Source organism: Pseudophryne corroboree, chromosome 2 (genome assembly GCF_028390025.1).
Source record: "Pseudophryne corroboree isolate aPseCor3 chromosome 2, aPseCor3.hap2, whole genome shotgun sequence".
Lineage (NCBI taxonomy): Eukaryota > Metazoa > Chordata > Amphibia > Anura > Myobatrachidae > Pseudophryne > Pseudophryne corroboree.
The window spans coordinates 266,606,026-266,631,666 of NC_086445.1; the positions used below are offsets into that span (position 1 = coordinate 266,606,026).

At 47.8% G+C, this 25,641-nt stretch overlaps 1 protein-coding gene across 4 annotated transcripts in view; it reads left to right on the top strand.

Moving 5' to 3' along the window:
• RCBTB2 (RCC1 and BTB domain containing protein 2) overlaps positions 1-25,641 on the top strand; it is a 149,544-nt gene that overhangs the window by 27,524 nt on the left and 96,379 nt on the right. For all 4 annotated transcript variants that reach the window (XR_010213608.1, XM_063952787.1, XM_063952789.1 and 1 more), the window contains exon 3: positions 7,234-7,389. Coding sequence is in view for 3 of the 4 variants with exons in the window: in XM_063952787.1 (XP_063808857.1) it covers positions 7,267-7,389 (123 nt within the window). In the remaining variant the exon portion in view is untranslated. The remainder of the gene's footprint in view (positions 1-7,233; positions 7,390-25,641) is intronic.

The following is a 25,641-nucleotide window of genomic DNA, read 5'->3' on the forward strand; positions in this document are numbered from 1 at the left end:
CGGAGGAGACGGCCCAGGAATTATCATCTCTGGTCAGGGTCCTCCTGAAACCAAAGCAGGTGTTGGTGCATCACTGCACGCGAGTCCTGGGAAAGTTGGTAGCTTCTTACGAAGCAAGTCCCTTCAGCAGATTCCATGCAAGGATCTTCCAGTGGGATCTGTTGGACAAGTGGTCCTGATCGCATCTCCAGATGCATCGGTTAATCACCCTGTCCCCGAGGGCCAGGGTGTCTCTGCTGTGGTGGCTGCAGAGTGCTCATCTGCTCGAAGGCCGCAGATTCGGCATACAGGACTGGGGTCCTGGTGACCACGGATGCAAGCCTCCGAGGTTGGGGGGCAGTCACCCAGGGAAGAAACTTCCAAGGACAATGGTCAAGTCAGGAAACTTCCCTACACTTAAATATTCTGGAACTAAGGGACATTTACAACGCCCTGAGTCAAGCAGAACCCCCTGCTTAAAAACCAACCGGTTCTGATTCAGTCAGACATCACAGCGGTCGCCTATGTAAACCGCGAGGGCGGCACAAGAAGCAGGGTGGCAATGGCAGAAGCCACAAGGATTCTTTGATGGCGGAGAATCACGTGATAGCACTGTCAGCAGTGTTCATTCCGGGAGTGGACGACCTCCACCCGGGAGAGTGGGGACTTCATCCAGAAGTCTTCCAGCTGATTGTGAACCGTTGGGAACGGCCACAGGTGGACATGATGGCGTCCCGCCTCAACAAAAAGCTAAAAAGATATTGCGCCAGGTCAAGGGACCCTCAGGCGATAGCTGTGGACGCTCTAGTGACACCGTGGGTGTACCAGTCGGTTTATGTGTTCCCTCCTCTTCCTCTCATACCCAAGGTACTGAGAATAATAAGGAGGAGAGGAGTAAGAACTATACTCATTGTTCCGGGTTGGCCAAGAAGAGCTTGGTACCCAGAACTTTAAGAAATGATCTCAGAGGACCCTTGGCCTCTGCCGCTCAGACAGGACCTACTACTGCAGGGGCCCTGTCTGTTCCAAGACTTACCGCGGCTGCATTTGACGGCATGGCGGTTGAACACCGGATCCTAAAGGAAAAGGGCATTCCGGAGAAAGTCATTCCTACGCTGATTAAAGCTAGGAAGGATGTGACCGCAAAACATTCTCACCGCATATGGCGGAAATATGTTGCTTGGTGTGAGGCCTGGAAGGCCCCAACGGAGGAATTTTAGCTGGGTCGATTTCTACACTTCCTACAGTCAGGGGTGACTATGGGCCTCAAATTGGGTTCCATTAAGGTCCAGATTTTGGCTCTGTCGATTTTCTTCCAAAACGAACTGGCTTCACTGCCTGAAGTTCAGACTTTTGTTAAAGGAGTGCTGCATATTCAGCCCCCTTTTGTGCCTCCAGTGGCACCTTGGGATCTCAACGTGGTGTTGGATTTCCTAAAGTCGCATTGGTTGAGCCACTTAAAACCGTGGAGCAAAAATATTTCACGCGGAAAGTGGTCATGCTGTTGGCCTTGGCTTCGGCCAGGCGTGTATCAGAATTGGCGGCTTTGTCATGTAAAAGCCCTTATCTGATTTTTCATATGGATAGGGCGGAATTGAGGACTAGTTCCCGATTTCTTCCTAAGGTGGTATCAGCGTTTCATTTGAACCAACCTATTGTGGTGCCTGCGGCTACTCGGGACTTGGAGGATTCCAAGTTGCTGGACGTAGTCAGGGCCCTGAAAATCTATGTTTCCAGGATGGCTAGAGTCAGGAAAACTGACTCGCTATTTATCCTGTATGCACCCAACAAGCTGGGTGCTCCTGCTTGAAAGCAGACTATTGCTCGCTGGATCTATAGCACGATTCAACTTGCACTTTCTGCGGCTGGACTGCCGCATCCTAAATCAGTAAAAGCCAATTCCACGAGGAAGGTGGGCTCTTCTTGGGCGGCTGCCCGAGGGGTCTCGGCTTTACAGCTTTGCCGAGCTGCTACTTGGTCGGGTTCAAACACATTTGCAAAATTCTACAAGTTTGATACCCTGGCTGAGGAGGACCTTGAGTTTGCTCATTCGGTGCTGCAGAGTCATCCGCACTCTCCCGCCCGTTTGGGAGCTTTGGTATAATCCCCATGGTCCTTACGGAGTTCCCAGCATCCACTAGGACGTCAGAGAAAATAAGAATTTACTCTCCGGTAACTCTATTTCTCGTAATCCGTAGTGGATGCTGGGCGCCCATTCCAAGTGTGGATTGTCTGCAATACTTGTATATAGTTATTGCCTAACTAAAGGGTTATTGTTATGAGCCATCTTTTCGTGAGGCTCAGTTGTTATTCATACTGTTAACTGGGTATAGTATCACGAGTTGTACGGTGTGATTGGTGTGGCTGGTATGAGTCTTACCCGGGATTCCAAATCCTTTCCTTATTGTGTCAGCTCTTCCGGGCACAGTTTCCCTAACTGAGGTCTGGAGGAGGGGCATAGAGGGAGGAGCCAGTGCACACCAGATAGTACCTACTCTTTCTTTTAGAGTGCCCAGTCTCCTGCGGAGCCCGCTATTCCCCATGGTCCTTACGGAGTTCCCAGCATCCACTACGGACTTCGAGAAATAGAATTACCGGTGAGTAAATTCTTATTTTATAATGCATCCCGATGGTGTCTGGACCTTCTTCACCACAATAATGGACAAAGCAGGTTCAGACTTTAACGTTGGGTAGCCACCTAAGTGTCTTACACCATAGAGATGTTTCATGCTACAGCCTTGGTGCATATAGTAGCATGCTGTAGCTGTTTCATATCACGGCATGCCGCTTCTTTTCTCATCACTGCCGGTTCCCGTAGGAATCAATGGGAGGCAGGCTTATGATGCTGCTAATATTAAACTGAATGGCATAGCGGGGAGTACAGATAGCATATAGCCTGCTATGCAACAAACCGTGTAACTGGACGCATCTGTATGGTGCGATACGTCCAGTGTGACTGAGAAGCTACGAGATCAGTAGCGCAGTGGAATTTTCCTTACATTACATCGTAAATGGAGCGAAAAGCTGGACACAGGGCCTGATTCAGATATGTACGGTATTGTACAGCAGCAGGGAAGCGGCTGTGCAATACCTTACAACTAATATACTAATGCTGCAGGAGGCATCTGTAGGAAAAATATGCCTTCTGCATGCATCATAGACCTTAGTGCTGTGTCCGAAGACACAGCATGTGATCACCATAGCGGCCATCTGTGTAATGCAAAACTTACTTAAACTGGCCTCCAGAACTCCCTCTACCCTCCATTCTGTAGAACGGTCCCTGTCACAGCCCCCGCTCTGGCCCTTGAACGCTGCAGCAAGTCAATCATGGTGAGATTAAGGGTGGGCAGTGAGCGATTAAAAATAGCAAAATGAAAAGTAGTGGGCTCTGTACTGTAGAGTCATAGTCCTCTTCATTTCTAATATATGCTGTAGATATTACATATCATCAATATGTAATAATAGTAGAGTGTTGACATATCTGAGTTACTTACAGTACAGATTAGGATCCACTGCTTACCCAGGCTGAATTAATGTGTGGTGGCTCCACCCTCTTTCAGTGTGCATTTTCAGCTTGACCTCTTCTGGGTGAAGGGCAGGGGTCGGGGGTTGCTGTTGGGATTGTATTTGGAGATGTAGGGAGAAGACAAGAGATGCTTATTAGGGAAAGGGATGGAACGTAAGGAGCAGGAAGGAGAGGCATAGAGGCAATAGGTTTTTAAACGGCAATAAGTAATGAGTGCCTGTTGGAGCTATTCAGTTGTTTCTGCTGCTAGATGCAGATGCATTACTTATGCTTGTCGCACCCAAATGCACCGGGTTTAGCTACGTAAATTAGCTTCTGACAAATAACTGTACAGTGTACATGGGTCTGTACTGTACATGTTATAGGGGATATAGAGGCAGATGTATTAAGCCTGGAGAAGGGATAAAGAAGTGATAAAGCGGTGATAAGTGCAAGGTGATAACGCACTAGCCAGTTAGCACTTAGCTGTCATTTTTCAAATCCATAATGGTTGGCTGGTGAGTTATCGCTTTGCGCTTATCACTGGTTTATCACTTTTTTTTTTTAAATCTCTTCTCCAGGTTAATACATCTGCCCCATATATTGTGTGTGTGATATAAATACAGCAACTGTTAATACAAAAATAAAACAGCTGCTCCATATTATCTTAGATTGTAATAATTTAGTCAGTGCTTTGGACATTTGCTCAGAATATTATTTAAATACATTTTATTTTGGATGCCCCCTTTACACTGGAGGAGGTTAAAAATGCCATTATGTCCTTTCCCAATAATAAGGCCCCAGGGGTTGATGGTCTCCCTATCGAACTATATAAGGCTCATTTGGATTTTTTTGCCCCTAAACTCCTGTTGTTTTTTGAGTTGTTGTTACAGGGTGGCACCCTTCCCCCATCTATGGCGGAGGCGCTGGTGGTACTGATACCGAAGCCGGGTAAAGACCCCCTTCTTTTAGACTCATACCGTCCTATCTCCCTACTGTCAACTGACATAAAAATTCTTGCTAAACTTTTAGCGCTCCGACTTAATACTGTGGTCTTGGAGCTAGTACATTGTGATCAAACTGGCTTTATGCCGGGCAGATCAACCACCATCAATCTCAGATGACTATTCACGTATATGCAGTTGGCGGGGGATGACTTGGACGGTGCGATTGTGGTTTCTCTCGATGCTGCCCGTGCCTTTGACTCCGTGGAGTGGGTTTTTCTCTGGGAGTCCCTTACCAGATTTGGGGTAGGCCCGAGTTTTTTATCCTGGGTTAAACTTTTATACTCCTGTCCTGCTGCGAGGGTAATGGTCAATGGTTTTACTACTGAATCTTTTTTGTTGCAGAGAGGTACCCGCCAGGGGTGTCCTCTGTCCCCGCTGCTTTTTGCTCTCGCTGTGGAGCCCTTGGCCTGCGCAGTTAGGGCCGCAGCGAATATAGCGGGGCTCTGGGTTGCGGGCCAGGAGGAAAAAATTGGGTTGTATGCAGACGATATGATATTATTCCTAAGGAATGTATCCCCCTCATTACCTGCCCTTTTAGAGCTATTACGGGAATTTGTTTTTTTTTCAGGTATCTGTGTTAACTGGGGCAAATCGGTGGTGTTTCCATTAAGTCCCTCTGCATCACCTCCATCCTCTTACGATCTTCCCCTCCAATGGTGCACCCAATTTAAATACCTTGGTATTCAAATTTCCCACTGCCCTAAAGATTTTATTACCCTGAATCTGACCCCTCTGATTGATAATCTGCGTATGAAAGCACGCATCTGGCAGAAACTCCCTTTAACTGTGACGGGTCGTGTAAATCTTACCAAAATGATTATTCAACCCAAATTTCTTTATATACTACAGAATTCTCCAATTTATATCCCTGCCTCACAATTTTCGTTGATTTCCTGTTTTATTACTTCCTTCATCTGGGGTGCAAAGCGGGCACATATTGCATACAAAACGCTTAGTAGACACAGAGCCGAAGGTGGCCTGGCCTTACCGGATATACGTTTATACTATTTGGCTGCCCAACTAGTACAACTTTACGAATGGGTTACCCCCGGGGATTATGGGAGCCTTCCTGTGGCTCTTTTAGATAGGGCTGGCCTCTTATTTTCTCCGTTGCAGTTTTTATGAGCAAATACTCCACTGACCTCTCTCCCCCCATTATTACAACAGGCTCGTAGAGTATGGTTGGCGGCTGAGAAGCTGCTAGGTGATCCCACGGTGGACCCCTGCTCTCCGCTTTGGAATAATATGAATTTCTCCGAGCTCTTTAAAATGGAGGGTGGTTCGATTTGGATTGCATATGAGGTGACTGCAGTGGGGCAACTTTACCAGGACGGGGTACTCCATAGTTATGAGTATCTGTCCACTACGTAAAGTATCCCTAGACAATATTTTTTCCGCTATTTACAGCTCCGACATGCTATGACGGTACAGTGGCGGGGCTCTGCTCCACAACTTTCTGAATCCCCTGTTCATAAACTAATTCGTACCCTGCCTTCTCGTGGGAGGGTTTCGGCTTCGTCCTCCTCCCTTCTCTCATCCTCTGGATTGGGTGGGTTGCCGGGTGGGTTGCCCGCCCTCAGGGCTATATGGATGCTAGATTTAGGTGAAATTGATGAGGAGGATTGGAGTTATATATTGGCTTCCCCGCGTGCGGCCTCGGCGAGTGCTAGATTCCAGCAAATACAGCTATATATTTTACATAGGGTCTACTGGACTCCTTCTCGTCTATTTAGATTTGGAGGCTCGACCTCTGATAATTGCCCGAAATGCTCTGCTCCGGCTGCTGGGTTCTGGCACTTGCTGTGGCAATGTCCGTGGGTGTACGCCTTTTGGGAGGATGTTGCGGCGTCTGTTGCCCGTACGGGTATTCGGATCCCGTTGCTGACTCCGCGTATTTGCATATTCGGCCTTGACTTGAGGGACCGCCTCCCACTCACTCCTGTCTCTATGTGACTATTGTTATGGCACTGGCCCGGGTGTGTATTGTAACTTATGGGTTGATGAGTTTTATCATTTAAATTTAAGGTAATTTTAATACCGGCCGGGTCTATGTGTGTGTGTTATATGTATGTTATTTGTGAATTGTCTTAATAATGTGTGATTAAAAAGCATGAAATGATTCTGGCTATGCAGCGCTTTATTTATTAATTATCGTGTATTGCTCGCACCTGGATGGCTCATGCTCCTCCGTCAACTGCTGAATGGGTTGCCCTTGTAAATTCTACCCTTTCCCATGAGCGCTTTATGTACACTAAGCGTAATTCCTTATTGAAATTTGATAAGATTTGGGCTCCTTGGCAGAACTCTCCGTACTCTATTGACCCCCTACTTTAAACAATGTATACATGTGTTGACTCCCCGTGTGCACTGCTTCTGATACGGACCGGCTCGCCTCCCTTCAGTATCTCCCCTTGATTTCTAGCACGACTTTTGATTTCTCTGTTTTCTCTTCTATGTCTGTTCTACATTGTTCTGATGAGTGGATGTGACTATGTCCTATATCCACATAACGCAATAGTTTGAAGAACTACTTCTAAAGCACGTCTTTGATTTTGTAGATGTTTCTTAGTAATGTTTTCTTTTTTGTATTGTTTATTTTATGTTCTTTTCTCATGCAAAACAATAAAAAAATACTTGATTTAAAAAAATACATTTTATTAAATGTATTAATACTGGTTACTTACAGGAGGTTATACATCACTTGTATAAATGTGTAATTTTTTTTTATTTTTTTCCCTTCAGTTTGTGCAGTTCTAGTGCCCTTCCATATTGACGATGGTAGATGTTGGCAAATGGCCAATCTTTGCACTTTGCCCACAAGAGGATCTCAAATTTATCAGACAAGCATGTGTCTTTGGTTCTGGAAATGAGGTTTTGTATATTACAAAAAATGATGAGGTAAGGTAGACAGTATCTTGTATTTGGTCTGTAAAAAAGCAAAAATAAAATCCACATTAATGCAGTTATACCGTATCTGTTTGTATACGTAGGAGTTTCTTTTAATATACACACATTTAGTTGTCTGTTTGCTAGTTAAATTATTCTGGTATTGGGTAGGACCCCTCTATGGCCCCCAAAAAGGTTTGCATACCATTGTTGTAATGCAGGGATGTTTTAGCTACACCTTTTTCTGTCTGCTTAAACCAGTATGGGGATTCCTTTTGGCCACATAACTGATGATCATTGGATGTTTTCTTTGTTTTGCACACCATTCTCTGTAAGAAACTGTTGTGCATGAAAATCCCAGGAGTTCAGCAGTTTCTGAGATACTCCAACCATTTCATCTACCACCAATAGTCCTCTGCGTTAAACGTCACTTTGATTAAATTTATTCCCAATTCCGGTGTATTGTTTGTGTGCATGCTTTTACTGAAATGGTAGAAAGATAGCTGGAGGTGTGAGAGAGTGGTCAGGGAAGGAGCGGTAGATCTGAATATAGAGATGATATTGGAAACTAGAAGCTGATGAGCTCACCCAGGGAGGGGATACGGTTGTTAGGTCGACCACTGAAGGTCGACATTCATTAGGTCAACATGAACGTTAGGTCGACAGGTCAAAAGGTCGACGTGAGTTTTTCACTTTTTTGTTTTCATACTTAACTATCCACGTGGACTACAATTGGAACGGTAACCTGAAGCATGGCGAGCGGACACAGTGCACTAATTTGGGTTCCCTGTCACTTTACGGAGAAAATTACACCAAAAACAGTCAAAAAACTCATGTCGACCTAAGGGCCATGTCGACCTTCAGTGGTTGACCTAAGGAGTGTCGACCTAAGTTGGGTCTACCGAATGACCCATACCCACCAGGGAATGGGTGTATAGGGAAAAAAGGAGGCGGCCAAGAGCAGAACCTGTTCTGCCAACAGGTAGCAAAAGAGACACACAAACACCAAAGGAATAAATGATTTACTTGAGATGCTGCTCCATTGGCAGCGAAGAGGTTCATGAGTGTAATGGCACTTAGATTTAGTGATTAATGTTTAAGCAATTTCTGTGGTGTGGAGAGGATGAAAACTGAGGTGGGTCAAGGGGGAGGGTGTGGGAGGAATGAAAAGTGGAAGGTGGTTGTAGATAACCTGTTCAAAGGGTAGGAGAGAGATGGGTCAGTAGGTAGACATTGAGTCAGGGTCAAAGTTTTGTTTAAGGATGGTAATGCTTGCCTGATCAAAGATATTTTTTTTTTTTTAATATGTTGTCACAAGGGTTTTGCAATGCTGTATGTAGTGGATGGAATATACAGTAAAATTAAAAGGACAGTTAGACAAGTTATCCGTTTTACAAGTGTACATAACTATAATCCAGAGATTACATTAATTATTACCTAGAAACCATAGGAGAGTTGGACCTGTTTGCATTATCTTATATTACAGTGGGGGCTATGGGTGGACCCATAGATGGAGAGAGTATTGCAGAGGCTGGATCATTAGGATGAGCAGTGCTAGTAGGGCCGCCAACAGATATTTTGGGGCCCGGTACACTGATCTCTCTGGGGCCCTCATATATACGTACTCGCATTCTCTCTCAATAATGACAGTGGTGGTGTTGCAGGCTGCTGCTGTCTGGAATAGCGTCTAACAGGTGGTTTTCTCTATCGTCCTAGTGGATGCTGGGGTTCCTGAAAGGACCATGGGGAATAGCGGCTCCGCAGGAGACAGGGCACAAAAAGTAAAGCTTTAGGATCAGGTGGTGTGCACTGGCTCCTCCCCCTATGACCCTCCTCCAAGCCTCAGTTAGATTTTTGTGCCCGGCCGAGAAGGGTGCAATCTAGGTGGCTCTCCTAAAGAGCTGCTTAGAAAAGTTTAGCTTAGGTTTTTTATTTTACAGTGAGTCCTGCTGGCAACAGGATCACTGCAACGAGGGACTTAGGGGAGAAGAAGTGAACTCACCTGCGTGCAGGATGGATTGGCTTCTTTGGCTACTGGACATTAGCTCCAGAGGGACGATCACAGGTACAGCCTGGATGGTCACCGGAGCCTCGCCGCCGGCCCCCTTGCAGATGCTGAAACGAGAAGAGGTCCAGAATCGGCGGCAGAAGACTCCTCAGTCTTCTTAAGGTAGCGCACAGCACTGCAGCTGTGCGCCATTTCCTCTCAGCACACTTCACACGGCAGTCACTGAGGGTGCAGGGCGCTGGGAGGGGGGCGCCCTGGGAGGCAAATGAAAACCTTTTTTGGCTAAAAATACCTCACATATAGCCTCCGGGGGCTATATGGAGATATTTAACCCCTGCCAGAATCCATTAAAGAGCGGGAGACGAGCCCGCCGAAAAAGGGGCGGGGCCTATCTCCTCAGCACACAGCGCCATTTTGCCTCACAGAAAGGCTGGAGGGAAGGCTCCCAGGCTCTCCCCTGCACTGCACTACAGAAACAGGGTTAAAACAGAGAGGGGGGGCACTAATTTGGCGTTAGAAATATATAAAAGATGCTATAAGGGAAAACACTTATATAAGGTTGTCCCTATATAATTATAGCGTTTTTGGTGTGTGCTGGCAAACTCTCCCTCTGTCTCTCCAAAGGGCTAGTGGGTCCTGTCCTCTATCAGAGCATTCCCTGTGTGTGTGCTGTGTGTCGGTACGTGTGTGTCGACATGTATGAGGACGATGTTGGTGAGGAGGCGGAGCAATTGCCTGTAATGGTGATGTCACTCTCTAGGGAGTCGACACCGGAATGGATGGCTTATTTAGGGAATTACGTGATAATGTCAACACGCTGCAAGGTCGGTTGACGACATGAGACGGCCGACAAACAATTAGTACCGGTCCAGACGTCTCAGAAACACCGTCGGGGGTTTTAAAACGCCCGTTTACTTTAGTCGGTCGACACAGACACAGACACGGACACTGAATCCAGTGTCGACGGTGAATAAACAAACGTATTCCTTATTAGGGCCACACGTTAAGGGCAATGAAGGAGGTGTTACATATTTCTGATACTACAAGTACCACAAAAGAGGGTATTATGTGGGATGTGAAAAAACTACCGTAGTTTTTCCTGAATCAGATAAATTAAATGAAGTGTGTGATGATGCGTGGGTTCCCCCCGATAGAAAATTATGGGCGGTATACCCTTTCCCGCCAGAAGTTAGGGCGCGTTGGGAAACACCCCTTAGGGTGGATATGGCGCTCACACGCTTATCAAAACAAGTGGCGGTACCGTCTATAGATAGGGCCGTCCTCAAGGAGCCAGCTGACAGGAGGCTGGAAAATATCATAAAAAGTATATACACACATACTGGTGTTATACTGCGACCAGCGATCGCCTCAACCTGGATGTGCAGAGCTGGGGTAGCTTGGTCGGATTCCCTGACTAAAAATATTGATACCCTTGACAGGGACAGTATTTTATTGACTATAGAGCATTTAAGATTCCAAACGGCACAAAGGTGTATTGCCGTATAAAGGAAGAGGAGTTATTTGGGGTCGGTCCATCGGACCTGGTGGCCACGGCAACTGCTGGAAAATCCACCGTTTTTACCCTAAGTCACATCTCTGCAGAAAAAGACACCGTCTTTTCAGCCTCAGTCCTTTCGTCCCTATAAGAGTCATATCTGCCCAGGGATAGAGGAAAGGGAAGAAGACTGCAGCAGGCAGCCCTTTCCCAGGAACAGAAGCGTTCCACCGCTTCTGCCAAGCTCTCAGCATGACGCTGGGACCGTACAGGACCCCTGGATCCTACATGTAGTATCCCAGGGGTACAGATTGGAATGTCGAGACGTTTCCCCTTCGCAGGCTCCTGAAGTCTGGTTTACCAAGGTCTCCCTCCGACAAGGAGGCAGTATGGGAAACAATTCACAAGCTGTATTCCCAGCAGGTGATAATCAAATTACCCCTCCTACAACAAGAAAAGGGGTATTATTCCACATTATATTGTGGTACTGAAGCCAGAAGGCTAGGTGAGACCTATTCTAAATCTAAAAAAATTTGAACACTTACAAAGGTTCAAATCAAGATGGAGTCACTCAGAGCAGTGATAACGAACCAGGAAGAAGGGGACTATATAGTGTCCCGAGACATCAGGGATGCTTACCTCCATGTCCAAAATTTGCCCTTCTCACTAAGGGTACCTCAGGTTCGTGGTACAGAACTGTCACTATCAGTTTCAGACGCTGCCGTTTGGATTGTCCACGGCACCCCGGGTCTTTACCAAGGTAATGGCCGAAATGATGATTCTTCTTCGAAGAAAAGGCGTCTTAATTATCCCTTACTTGGACGATCTCCTGATAAGGGCAAAGTCCAGGGAACAGTTGGAGGTCGGAGTAGCACTATCTCGGATACTGCTACAACAGCACGGGTGGATTCTAAATATTCCAAAATCGCAGCTGATCCCGACGACAAGTCTGCTGTGCTTAGGGATGTTTCTGGACACAGTCCAGAAAAAGGTGTTTCTCCCGGAAGAGAAAGCCAGGGAGTTATCCGAGCTAGTCAGGAACCTCCTAAAATCAGTGCATCATTGCACAAGGGTCCTGGTAAAGATGGTGACTTCCTACGAAGCAATTCCATTCGGCAGATTTCACGCAAGAATTTTTCAGTGGGATCTGCTGGACAAATGGTCCGGATCGCATCTTCAGATGCATCAGCGGATAACCCTATATCCAAGGACAAGGGTGTCTCTCCTGTGGTGGTTACAGAGTGCTCATCTTCTAGAGGGCCGCAGATTCGGCATTCAGGATTGGATGCTGGTGACCACGGAGGCCAGCCCGAGAGGCTGGGGAGCAGTCACACAAGGAAAAAATTTCCAGGGAGTGTGATCAAGTCTGGAGACTTTTCTCCACATAAATATACTGGAGCTAAGGGTAAATTTATAATACTCTAAGCTTAGCAAGACCTCTGCTTCAAGGTCAGCCGGTATTGATCCAGTGGGAAAAACATCACGGCAGTCGCCCACGTAAATAGACAGGGCGGCACAAGAAGCAGGAGGGCAATGGCAAAAACTGCAAGGACTTTTCGCTGGGCGGAAAATCATGTGATAGCACTGTCAGCAGTGTTTCATTCCGGGTATGGAAACTGGGAAGCAGACTTCCTCAGCAGGCACGACCTCCACCCGGCAGAGTGGAAACTTCATCGGGAAGTTTTCCACATGATTGTAAACCGTTGGGAAATACCAAAGGTGGACATGATGGCGTCCCGTCTGAACAAAAAACGGGACAGGTATTGCGCCAGGTTAAGAGACCCTCAGGCAATAGCTGTGGACGTTCTGGTAACACCATGGATGTACCAGTCGGTGTATGTGTTCCATCCTCTGCTTCTCATACCTAAGGTACTGAGACTTATAAGACGTAGAGGAGTAAGAACTATACTCATGGCTCCGGATTGGCCAAGAAGGACTTGGTACCCGGAACTTCAAGAGATGCTCACAGAGGACTTATGGCCTCTGCCGCTAAGAAGGGACTTGTTTCAGCAAGTACCATGTCTGTTCCAAGACTTACCGCAGCTGCGTTTGACGGCATGGCGGTGGAACGCCGGATCCTAAGGGAAAAAGGCATTCCGGAAGAGGTCATTCCTACCCTGGTCAAAGCCAGAAAGGAGGTGACCGCACAACATTATCACCACATGTGGCAAAAATATGTTGCGTGGTGTGAGGCCAGAAAGGCCCCACGAAGAAATTTCAACTCGGTCGATTCCTGCATTTCCTGCAAACAGGAGTGTCTATGGGCCTCAAATTGGGGTCCATTAAGGTTCAAATTTCGGCCCTGTCGATTTTCTTCCAGAAAGAAGTGGCTTCAGTTCCTGAAGTCCAGAAGTTTGTCAAGGGAGTATTGCATATACAACCCCTTTTGTGCCTCCAGTGGCACTGTGGGATCTCAACGTAGTTCTGGGATTCCTCAAATCACATTGGTTTAAAACCAGTCAAATCTGTGGATTTGAAGCATCTCACGTGAAAAGTGACCATGCTCTTGGCCCTGGCCTGGACCAGGCGAGTGTCAAATTGGTGGTTTTTTTCTCAAAAAAGCCCATATCTGGTTGTCCATTTGGACAGGGCAGAGCTGCGGACTCGTCCCCAGTTCTCTCCCTAAGGTGGTGTCAGTGTTTCACCTGAACCAGCTTATTTTGGTGCCTTGCGCCTGCTAGGGACTTGGAGGACTCCAGGTTGCTAGATGTTGTCAGGGCCCTGTAAATATAGGTTCCAGGACGGCTGGAGTCAGGAAAACTGACTTGCTGTTATCCTGTATGCACCCAACAAACTGGGTGCTCTTGCTTCTAAGCAGACTATTGCTAGTTGGATGTGTAATACAATTCAGCTTGCACATTCTGTGGCAGGCCTGCCACAGCCAAAATATGTAAATGCCCATTCCACAAGGAAGGTGGGCTTATCTTGGGCGGCTGCCCGAGGGGTCTCGGCTTTACAACTTTGCCGAGCGGCTATTTAGTCAGGGGCAAACACGTTGGTAAAATCCTACAAATTTGATACCCTGGCTAAGGAGGACCTGGAGTTCTCTCATTCGGTGCTGCAGAGTCATCCGCACTCTCCCGCCCGTTTGGGAGCTTTGGTATTATCCCCATGGTCCTTTCAGGAACCCCAGCATCCACTAGGACGATAGAGAAAATAAGAATTTACTTACCGATAATTCTATTTCTCGGAGTCCGTAGTGGATGCTGGGCGCCCATCCCAAGTGCGGATTATCTGCAATACTTGTACATAGTTACAAAAATCGGGTTATTATTGTTGTGAGCCATCTTTTCAGAGGCTCCGCTGTTATCATACTGTTAACTGGGTTCAGATCACAGGTTGTACAGTGTGATTGGTGTGGCTGGTATGAGTCTTACCCGGGATTCAAAATCCTTCCTTATTGTGTACGCTCGTCCGGGCACAGTATCCTAACTGAGGCTTGGAGGAGGGTCATAGGGGGAGGAGCCAGTGCACACCACCTGATCCTAAAGCTTTACTTTTTGTGCCCAGTCTCCTGCGGAGCCGCTATTCCCCATGGTCCTTTCAGGAACCCCAGCATCCACTACGGACTCCGAGAAATAGAATTATCGGTAAGTAAATTCTTATTTTTCCTGCTTGGCTCCTCAGCGGGGCAGGGAAAGCTCGGCACAGCATCATTCATATTGACGTTGCAACGTCTGCAATACAGCTCGGACCGTCGGGACACCTCTTAATTGGATATTTACCTAGTTTGCAGGTGGTCAGCGTGCACAGTTTTAAAGAGCATTATTAGGGGCTGCAGCCTGTTTTTTTGTTTCGAGATTCTCAGGGGCCCTCTGTGCCTCGAGGGATGGTAGGGTTGTCCCATTTGACCCCCTCTGTCGATGGGCCTGAGTACCAGGCTTGGGTTGAGAGGTGATTAATGGTGTGTTTAAACTCTGGGTGAGTATATAATAATAATAATAATAATAATAATAATAATAATAATAATAATAATAATAATAATATGATTTTTTTTTTCTTCTTCTTTATTGAGTTCATATTTTTCCAAATTGGCTTTTATTTGATTCAATTTTTCTGTCAGCCACTAGGGGACACTGGCACTAAGCCCAGACGCTGGGGTATCGATGGTGGCTTACAGGGAGCTGGCGCTTTAATCTAAAAGTGAAGCAGGCGCCTTCCCCTCTATCACCCATCATCCCTCGGTTTTGAATTTGTGCCAAGGGAGCCGGTCACAACTGACTGACCTCCAGCTCAGTTTACATATTACTTTATTTTGTTTGTTTTACTGTCTTTTATTCGAGGGACTTTGTTTCCCTCTGCCTCAGGTGACCGTTTGCCACTTAATAAGAGCAGTGGTGTCCGGGTTCAACAGCATCACGCTGCACTTGAGAACAGCGCTTAAGAGAAAAGCATTGTTCTTTCTAAAAGAAGCTGCACCCTCCTGAGGCTCTGGATGGGCGAGTGTGATCACCACTGTAGGACACAGCGGCCACGCCCCGATCCCCCCCCTCCCCCTTGCAGTTTACTTGCTATCCCCACTAGCAGGCTACACTGGGACGTGACAGGTAAGCTGCGGTGGCTGGTCTCCTTGGCTGCCGCACGCAGCACTCAGCGGCAATGCAATCTCGGAGACTAGAGCAGTGCTGGAGGTGACAGCGGGGGGCTCAGTCAGTGACGCGGGAAGCAGCTTGCAACGCAAAACAGATCCTGCACTGAGTGCGCACAACATGGTGCTCAGTGCAGAGAGGGAGACTGTAGTTATCAGCACACAACGCTATCACTCTGAGAAGTGAATGTTTCTTTAAGGCACAAAGCGCCTTACACTTGGGCTGCTTTAAACTTCGTCATCCACTCAAAATGGCGCTTTGAAAACCTAGTGAGATGGGTGCTAGTGGAGGGGGCTGAGGCGGAGTTGGCAGGTTTCTATGCCTGTCAATCATCTAGTAAGCTCTCCAGCTAGGCAGTGATAATGGCAACAATGTTTTATTCTCTGCACATTAATAAGACTACCAGAGACCCAGACCCTGCACACACATTACAGGCTGCATCAATCAGCCCCTCAGAGGACGCTAATTTTCCTCCCTGGGCGGTGGCTTTCACAGGAACCACCTCCGTTACATACCGAATTGGAGGACTTGGCAGACAGGGAGATTCCTCATAACAAGGTATTGTAAGGAGAAATTTACCCAAAGGTAATTTCACTCCTGGCGCTAGATGAGGGGGTTCACCACAGCTGCTATTATACACAAAGGGGTTGGTCAGACCCCGAACAGCAATTAAAACACCAAAACAAGAAAGTATTAGCGCTTGACTCACCCTGAGTCCTGCCGCTTTGTGCCCACTCCCTGTCTACTGGAAGACCTTCACCTGGACCAAGTCCCCACCAAGTAACAGCATTTGGACTTTTTATAAAGAGAGTTCCTTTCACACCGTGGAAGCTCCATTTCATCACCAATCGAGGAAAAGCCACATGTGGACGCAGTTCCACTTAAAAACCTTGAGAGACGCTGGTGGTAACTATTATTCACAGTTGTGATTTGCATGGGCTCTCAGAGTCCAAGGGGACTAATTATCGGAACAGGTTTTCTGAACTTTTCTTCCATAAAAACCTTACAATTGGGAGGAGCACTACTCACTTTATGTATTATTGTTTTCTCTAACGTCCTATTGGATGCTGGGGACTCCGTAAGGACCATGGGGAATAGACGGGCTCCGCAGGAGACTGGGCACTCTAAAGAAAGATTTAGTACTACCTGGTGTGCACTGGCTCCTCCCTCTATGCCCCTCCTCCAGACCTCAGTTAGAATCTGTGCCCGGCCAGAGCTGGGTGCTTTTAGTGAGCTCTCCTGAGCTTGCTAATAAGAAAGTATTTTAGTTAGGTTTTTTTATTTTCAGAGAGCTTCTGCTGGCAACAGACTCTCTGCTACGTGGGACTGAGGGGAGAGAAGCAAACCTACTAACTGCGGCTAGGTTGCGCTTCTTAGGCTACTGGACACCATTAGCTCCAGAGGGTTCGAACACAGGATCTTAACCTTGGTCGTCCGTTCCCGGAGCCGCGCCGTCCCCCCCCTCGCAGAGCCAGAAGTCAGAAGCCGGCAGAAGCAAGAAGACATCGAAATCAGCGGCAGAAGACTCCTGTCTTCACATGAGGTAGCGCACAGCACTGCAGCTGTGCGCTATTGCGCCCACACTACCCACACACTCCGGTCACTGTAGGGTGCAGGGCGCAGGGGGGGCGCCCTGGGCAGCAATTAGGATACCTCTTGGCAAAAAAACACATATATACAGCTGGGCACTGTATATATGTACGAGCCCCCGCCATTTTATTACACAGACCCGGGACAGAAGCCCGCCGCTGAGGGGGCGGGGCCTTCTTCCTTAGCACTAACCAGCGCCATTTTCTCTTCACAGCTCCGCTGAGAGGAAGCTCCCCAGGCTCTCCCCTGCAGTATCAAGGTAGAAAAAGGGTAAAAAGAGAGGGGGGGCACATAAATTTAGGCGCAAATTATCATAAACAGCAGCTACTGGGTAAACACTAAGTTACTGTGTAATCCCTGGGTTATATAGCGCTGGGGTGTGTGCTGGCATACTCTCTGTCTCCCCAAAAGGCCTTGTGGGGTCCTGTCCTCAATTAGAGCATTCCCTGTGTGTGTGCGGTGTCGGTACGTTTGTGTCGACATGTTTGACGAGGACGGTTACGTGGAGGCAGAACAAGTGCAAGTGAATGTGGTGTCGCCGCCGACGGCGCAGACACCTGGTTGGATGGATATGTGGAAGGTGTTAAATGATAACGTAAGCTCCTTGCATAAAAGGTTGGATAATCAGTCAGGGTCTCAACCCGTGTCTGATTCTACAGCTCAGAGGCCGTCAGGGTCTCAAAAGCGCCCACTATCCCAGTTGGTTGACACAGATGTCGACACGGATTCTGACTCCAGTGTCGGTGACGATGAGGCAAAGTTGCAGCCGAAAATGATTAAAGCCATCCGATACATGATTATAGCAATGAAGGATGTATTGCACATATCGGAGGAAAACCCTGTCCCTGACAAGAGGGTTTATATGTTTGGGGAGAAAAAGCAAGAAGTGACTTTTCCCCCTTCACATGAATTAAATGAGTTATGTGAAAAAGCGTGGGATTCCCCTGATAGGAAAGTACTGATTTCCAAAAGATTACTTATGGCGTATCCTTTCCCGCCAATGGATAGGTTACGCTGGGAATCCTCCCCTAGGGTAGACAAAGCGTTGACGCGCTTGTCTAAGAAGGTGGCCCTGCCGTCACAGGATACGGCCGCCCTAAAGGATCCTGCGGATAGGAAGCAGGAAGGTATCCTGAAGTCTGTTTATACACATTCTGGTACTCTTCTGAGGCCAGCAATTGCTGCGGCCTGGATGTGTAGTGCTGTAGCAACATGGACAGATACTCTGTCTGAGGAATTAGATACCCAGGACAGGGAGACTATTTTACTGACCCTAGGACATATCAAAGACGCTGTCCTATATATGCGGGATGCCCAGAGGGACATTTGCCTGCTGGGCTCTAGAATAAACGCAATGTCGATTTCTGCCAGAAGGGTCTTATGGACTCTGCAATGGACAGGTGATGCTGACTCTAAAAAACACATGGAGGTGTTGCCTTTTAAGGGTGAGGAATTGTTTGGGGACGGTCTCTCGGACCTAGTTTCCACGGCTACGGCTGGGAAGTCAAATTTCTTGCCATATATTCCCTCACAGCCAAAGAAAGCACCGTATTACCAAATGCATTCCTTTCGTTCACAGAAAAGCAAGAAAGTCAGAGGTGCATCCTTTCTTGCCAGAGGCAGGGGTAGAGGAAAAAAGCTGCACCATGCAGCTAGTTCCCAGGAACAAAAGTCCTCCCCGGCTTCCACTAAATCCACCGCATGACACTGGGGCTCCACAAGCGGAGCCAGGAGCGGTGGGGGCGCGTCTCCGAAATTTCAGCCTCCAGTGGGTTCGCTCACGGGTGGATCCTTGGGCTATACAAATTGAGTCTCAGGGATACAAGCTGGAATTCGAGGTGACGCCCCCTCACCGTTACCTAAAATCGGCTTTGCCAGCTTCCCCCAGGGAAAGGGAGGTAGTGTTGGCAGCAATTCACAAGCTATATCTCCAGCAGGTGATAGTGAAGGTTCCCCTCCTTCAACAGGGAGGGGGTTACTATTCCACCATGTTTGTGGTACCGAAACCGGACGGTTCGGTCAGACCCATTTTGAATTTAAAATCCCTGAACATTTATCTGAAGAAATTCAAGTTCAAGATGGAATCGCTCAGGGCGGTCATTGCAAGCCTGGAGGAAGGGGATTTTATGGTGTCTCTGGACATCAAGGATGCGTACTTGCATGTCCCCATGTATCCACCTCATCAGGAGTACCTCAGGTTTGTGGTACAGGACTGTCATTACCAATTCCAGACGTTGCCGTTTGGCCTGTTCACGGCACCGAGAATATTTACCAAGGTGATGGCGGAAATGATGGTGCTTCTTCGGAAGCAAGGGGTTACAATTATCCCATACTTGGACGATCTCCTCATAAAGGCGAGGTCCAGGGAGCGGTTGCTGATCAGCGTAGCACTCTCTCAGGAAGTGTTGCAACAGCACGGCTGGATTCTGAATAATCCAAAGTCGCAGCTGATTCCTACGACGCGTCTGCCCTTCCTGGGCATGATTCTGGACACAAACCAGAAAAAGGTGTTTCTCCCGGAGGAGAAGGCTCAGGAGCTCATGACTCTGGTCAGAGGCCTCCTAAAACCAAAACAGGTATCGGTGCATCACTGCACGCGAGTCCTGGGAAAGATGGTGGCGTCATACGAAGCCATTCCCTTTGGCAGGTTCCATGCGAGGATCTTTCAGTGGGATCTGTTGGACAAGTGGTCCGGATCGCATCTTCTGATGCATCGGCTGATCACCCTGTCCCCCACGGCCAGGGTGTCTCTTCTGTGGTGGCTGCAAAGTGCTCACCTCCTCGAGGGCCGCAGGTTCGGCATACAGGACTGGGCCTTGGTGACCACGGATGCAAGCCTCCGAGGATGGGGGGCAGTCACTCAAGGAAGAAATTTCCAGGGGCTGTGGTCAAGTCAGGAGACTTGTCTGCACATCAATATCCAGGAACTAAGGGCCATATACAACGCCCTGAGTCAAGCGGAGCCTCTGCTTCGCAACCAACCGGTGCTGATTCAGTCAGACAACATCACCGCAGTGGCTCATGTAAACCGCCAGGGCGGCACAAGAAGCAGAGTGGCGATGGCGAAAGCCACCAGGATTCTTCGTTGGGCGGAGAATCACGTACTAGCACTGTCAGCAGTGTTCATTCCGGGAGTGGACAACTGGGAAGCAGACTTCCTCAGCAGGCACGACCTCCACCCGGGAGAGTGGGGACTTCATCCAGAAGTCTTCACGCAGATTGCAAATCGATGGGAACTGCCACAGGTGGACATGATGGCGTCCCGTCTCAACAAAAAGCTAAAAAGGTATTGCGCCAGGTCAAGGGACCCTCAGACGATAGCTGTGGACGCACTAGTAACACCGTGGGTGTTCCAGTCGGTCTATGTGTTTCCTCCTCTTCCTCTCATACCAAAGGTGCTGAGAATTGTAAGAAAAAGAGGAGTGAGAACAATACTCATTGTTCCGGATTGGCCAAGAAGGAGTTGGTACCCGGAATTGCAAGAAATGCTCACAGAGGACCCGTGGCCTCTGCCTCTCAGACAGGACCTGTTACAACAAGGGCCCTGTCTGTTCCAAGACTTACCGCGGCTGCGTTTAACAGCATGGCGGTTGAACTCCGGATCCTAGCGGAAAAAGGCATTCCGGATGAAGTTATTCCTACGCTGATAAAGGCTAGGAAGGACGTGACAGCAAAGCATTATCACCGTATATGGCGAAAATATGTTGCTTGGTGTGAGGCCAGGAAGGCCCCTACAGAGGAATTCCAGCTGGGTCGATTCCTGCACTTCCTACAGTCAGGAGTGACGATGGGCCTAAAATTAGGGTCCATAAAGGTCCAGATTTCGTCCCTATCCATTTTCTTCCAAAAAGAACTGGCTTCACTGCCTGAGGTTCAGACGTTTGTTAAGGGAGTGCTGCATATTCAGCCCCCTTTTGTGCCACCAGTGGCCCCTTGGGATCTTAACGTGGTGTTGAGTTTCCTGAAATCCCACTGGTGTGAGCCACTTAAGACAGTGGAGCTAAAGTATCTCACGTGGAAAGTGGTCATGCTGTTGGCCTTAGCTTCGGCTAGGCGTGTGTCAGAATTGGCGGCTTTGTCATGTAAAAGCCCCTATCTGGTTTTCCATATGGATAGGGCAGAATTGCGGACTCGTCCGCAATTTCTGCCAAAGGTGGTGTCATCCTTTCATTTGAACCAACCTATTGTGGTGCCTGCGGCTACTTGTGACTTGGAGGAGTCCAAGTTGCTTGACGTAGTCCGGCCTTTGAAGATTTATGTGACCAGAACGGCTGGAGTCAGGAAGACTGACTCGCTGTTTGTCCTGTATGCATCCAACAAGCTGGGTGCTCCTGCTTCAAAGCAAACTATTGCTCGCTGGATCTGTGGCACGATTCAGCAGGCTCATTCTGCGGCTGGATTGCCGCATCCAAAATCAGTGAAAGCCCATTCCACAAGAAAGGTGGGCTCTTCTTGGGCGGCTGCCCGAGGGGTCTCGGCATTACAGCTTTGCCGAGCTGCTACTTGGTCGGGTTCAAACACATTTGCAAAGTTCTACAAGTTTGATACCCTGGCTGAGGAGGACCTCGAGTTTGCCCATTCGGTGCTGCAGAGTCATCCGCACTCTCCCGCCCTTTTGGGAGCTTTGGTATAATCCCCATGGTCCTTACGGAGTCCCCAGCATCCACTAGGACGTTAGAGAAAATAAGATTTTACTCACCGGTAAATCTATTTCTCGTAGTCCGTAGTGGATGCTGGGCGCCCGTCCCAAGTGCGGACTTTCTGCAATACGTGTATATAGTTATTGCTTACTAAAGGGTTATGTTATGTGGCATCAGTTGAGTGATGCTTGTTTGTTGTTCATACTGTTAACTGGGTAAGTTTATCACGAGTTATACGGTGTGATTGGTGTGGCTGGTATGAGTCTTACCCTGGATTCCAAAATCCTTTCCTTGTAATGTCTGCTCTTCCGGGCACAGTTTCCTTAACTGAGGTCTGGAGGAGGGGCATAGAGGGAGGAGCCAGTGCACACCAGGTAGTACTAAATCTTTCTTTAGAGTGCCCAGTCTCCTGCGGAGCCCGTCTTTTCCCCATGGTCCTTACGGAGTCCCCAGCATCGACTACGGACTACGAGAAATAGATTTACCGGTGAGTAAAATCTTATTTTTTCATTTATATGTGCTTAGCACGCAGTTTTTAACATGTTTTATTAAATTGTGATTCATTGTGACCTATCTTCTCATTTGTGACCTACAAGCGCTAATACTTTCGTTTTTTGGTGTTTTAATTCCTCATAACAAGGTACCTCTTCCTTCTATTTCTTCGGAACCACCTTGGGTGTCAGGTCTAGTCAAGTGGGTAGAGGTTCTATCAAAACACTTGGATACGTCCAATAGACAGCCACAGACAGTTTCTAAAGCTAAGAAAAGTCCAGCTCTGCTAATTCTTGAATCAGGAGAGGAACTCCTCCCGCGGGACGGCCGTGAAATGGGTAAAATTACGGACGGTGATGAAGAAGTTTCTCAAGAATCTTCTCAGGGAGTTAAACTTCTTATCTTGGCGATAAGGCGAGTTTTAAACATTTCTAAGTATGCGCCACCAGAGTCGCCAGACACTGCCTTATTTGGCAGAAGACAAAGATCATCAGTCACTTACCCCTTTTCAAAGAAACTAGACTATCAGCTGACAGAGGCTTGGAGGAATCCGGATAAGCGATTTCAGATGCCAAAACGATTCCTGAGTAATTATCCTTTTCCATCGTCTATGACCGATAAATGGGAAAAGTCTCCTGAAGTGGATTCTTCTCTCTCCAAGTTATCAAAGAAGACAGCGTTATCTGTCCCAGGAGCAACTTCTTTAAAAGACCCTGCGGATCCTAGACTAGATACCTTATTGAAATCCATTTATTCGGTTGCAGGTGTTTCCCTTAGACCAGCCTTGGTGAGCTCTTGGGTGAACAAAGCAGTGGAACATTGGGCTGCTAAGTTAAGGACTTCCTGGAGTTCCGGTGGAAGAATCATTATTCTAGGCAAACACATTAAGGAATCGGCTATATATGTAGGAGAAGCTGCTAGAGATATCTGTCAGGTTAATTCAAGAATCTCAGCATCCACTATTGCAGCCAGAAAGAGCCCTTTGACTAAGATTGTGACGAGGGGACACGGAGTCTGAGAGCGGCGGATGCTCTGCTGTTTTCGGGTGATTCTTTTTGGGAAAGAACTAGATACTTTAATCTCACAGGCTATGGGTGGTAAATTTACTTTCCTGCCGACTCTGGCCCCACTACGGAAATGCTCTTATACTGTAACATCCTTTCCCTCTTTTCGTCTACACTTTTTAGAGGTAGATGTCGAGACAAGCAACCAGCCGTTGCTTGTCGTCAGGACCCAAAACCTACAGAAAAGACAGTGGCATGACTGTCTTCCTTCCCACCGGCGCCCAAATACGGTGGGAGTGCAGTTTCAAGATTTTCAAGATGCCTGGTAAAAAAACAAAACAAAAAAACCCTCAGAGAACACATGGATTCTCAATATAATTTCCCAAGGGTACAGGCTAGATTTGGAAGTTTTACTGTCGCAAAATATTTTACAACGAGTCTTCCTACCCTTATGGACAATTGGTTGGCCTTCCAGGGCGCAATACAGACCTTAGTGGAATCCGTATTCATGCCAGTACCACACCTTCACCGCAAAAAGGGTTACTATTCCAAACCTTTTGGAGTACCAAAACTGGATGGTACAATAAGGCCAATTTTGACTCTGAAATCACTGAATCAGTTTCTAGCTTATCGATTCAGGATGGAGTCGATAATTACGAGATTGGAACCCAGGGAATTTATGATATCCAGATATTAAAGATGCGTATCTAGATATTCAGATATGGGAACCTCACCAAGCTTTCCTCAGGTTCGCGATACGAAAGTTCACTCTCAGTTCAGAGCTTTGCCATTCGGACTATCCACAGCGCCCAGAGTGTATACCAAGGTCATGTCGGTGATGATTGCTCACCTCAGAATATTGGGAGTTAAAATTATCCCGTACCTAGACTACCTTCTCCTCAAAGCGCCATCCGATCTTCTTCTACAGGAACATGCTCTCTTGACATACAATGTGTTGGTGGAGCACGGTTGGATAATCTGAATTGATTGGTTTTGTCTTGTAAGCCTCCATGCTTAAATTTCCATCCTGTTAGGGCAGAGTTGCGGTCGCATGCCCCGTTCCTTCCAAAGGATGTGTCTGCTTTTTTTCATATCAATCAACCTATTGTGGTTCTGTCCTTGCAGGACGATTCTGGAACACCTTCTACTCTGCATGTAATGCGAGCTTTGAAGATCTACGTGGATCGGACAGAGGCTTTATGGAAATCTGATGCTTTATAATGTCCCTCGTCGCGGGTGGTCGGCTACCAAGCAGACCCTGGGCCGCTGAATTCTGTTGACAACTCGTCAGGCCTATCTTAGCAAATCTAGACCTCCTCTGTTATCAATTGCTGCTCACTCTAGACGTTCTGTGGGGGCATCGTGGGCCGCTAGTCGTGGGGATACCACGTCTCAACACTGCAGGGCAGCCATTTGGTCTAGTATTCATACGTTTGATAAGTTCTACAAGTTTCACACTTTTGCGGCTACATCTTCACGGTTTGGCCGCCTGGTTTTGCAAGTTCCTAAGTGCTCTCCCGCTAATAGGGGGAAACTTTGGGACATCCCCAGTGTCTTGACTTAGTGCCACTGTCCCCTAGTGGCTGACAGAAAAAGTAGGATTTTGGTACCTACCAATAAATCCCTTTTTCAGAAGCCATAGGGGACACTGGTGGCCCGCCCAGCGCTGTTCTCTTGCTTTCGTTGTCTCTTGCCTCTCTCTGTCCCTACTCCCTGCTGCCTCTCTCTGTCCCTACTCCCTGCTGCCTCTCTCTGTCCCTACTCCCTGCTGCCTCTCTCTGTCCCTACTCCCTGCTGCCTCTGTCGCTACACCTCTGTGCCTCTCTCTGTCGCTACACCTCTGTGCCTCTCTCTGTCGCTACACCTCTGTGCCTCTCTCTGTCGCTACACCTCTGTGCCTCTCTCTGTCGCTACACCTCTGTGCCTCTCTCTGTCGCTACACCTCTGTGCCTCTCTCTGTCCCTACTCCCTGCTGCCTCCCTCTGTCCCTGCTACACCTCTGTGCCTCCCTCTGTCCCTGCTACACCTCTGTGCCTCCCTCTGTCCCTGCTACACCTCTGTGCCTCCCTCTGTCCCTACTGCCTGGTACCATATAAAATGTGTATAACATGCTCTACCTGGCGCAGTGTGTATAATGTGCTCTACCTGGTGCAATGTGTGTAACGTGCTCTACCTGTGTGGTGTAAAGTGAATTGGTACTATTATGTGACTATGCTCTTTCCCGATGAAGCGCACTGTCCTTGATGTAAAATATGGGAAGGGGAGCACCAATTTACTTTCTGCCAAAGGGCACCGAAATGTCTAGTTACAGCTCTGGTGCAGAGTATCCTGTATGGTACACAGCCCAGCAGCATTGTCACCCCCTCCCTCCCCCTTGCACCACTTTTGTACTGTCCAAGTCAATTCTGTTTTTATAATTGAGCAATTAATAAGATTAATATGAACC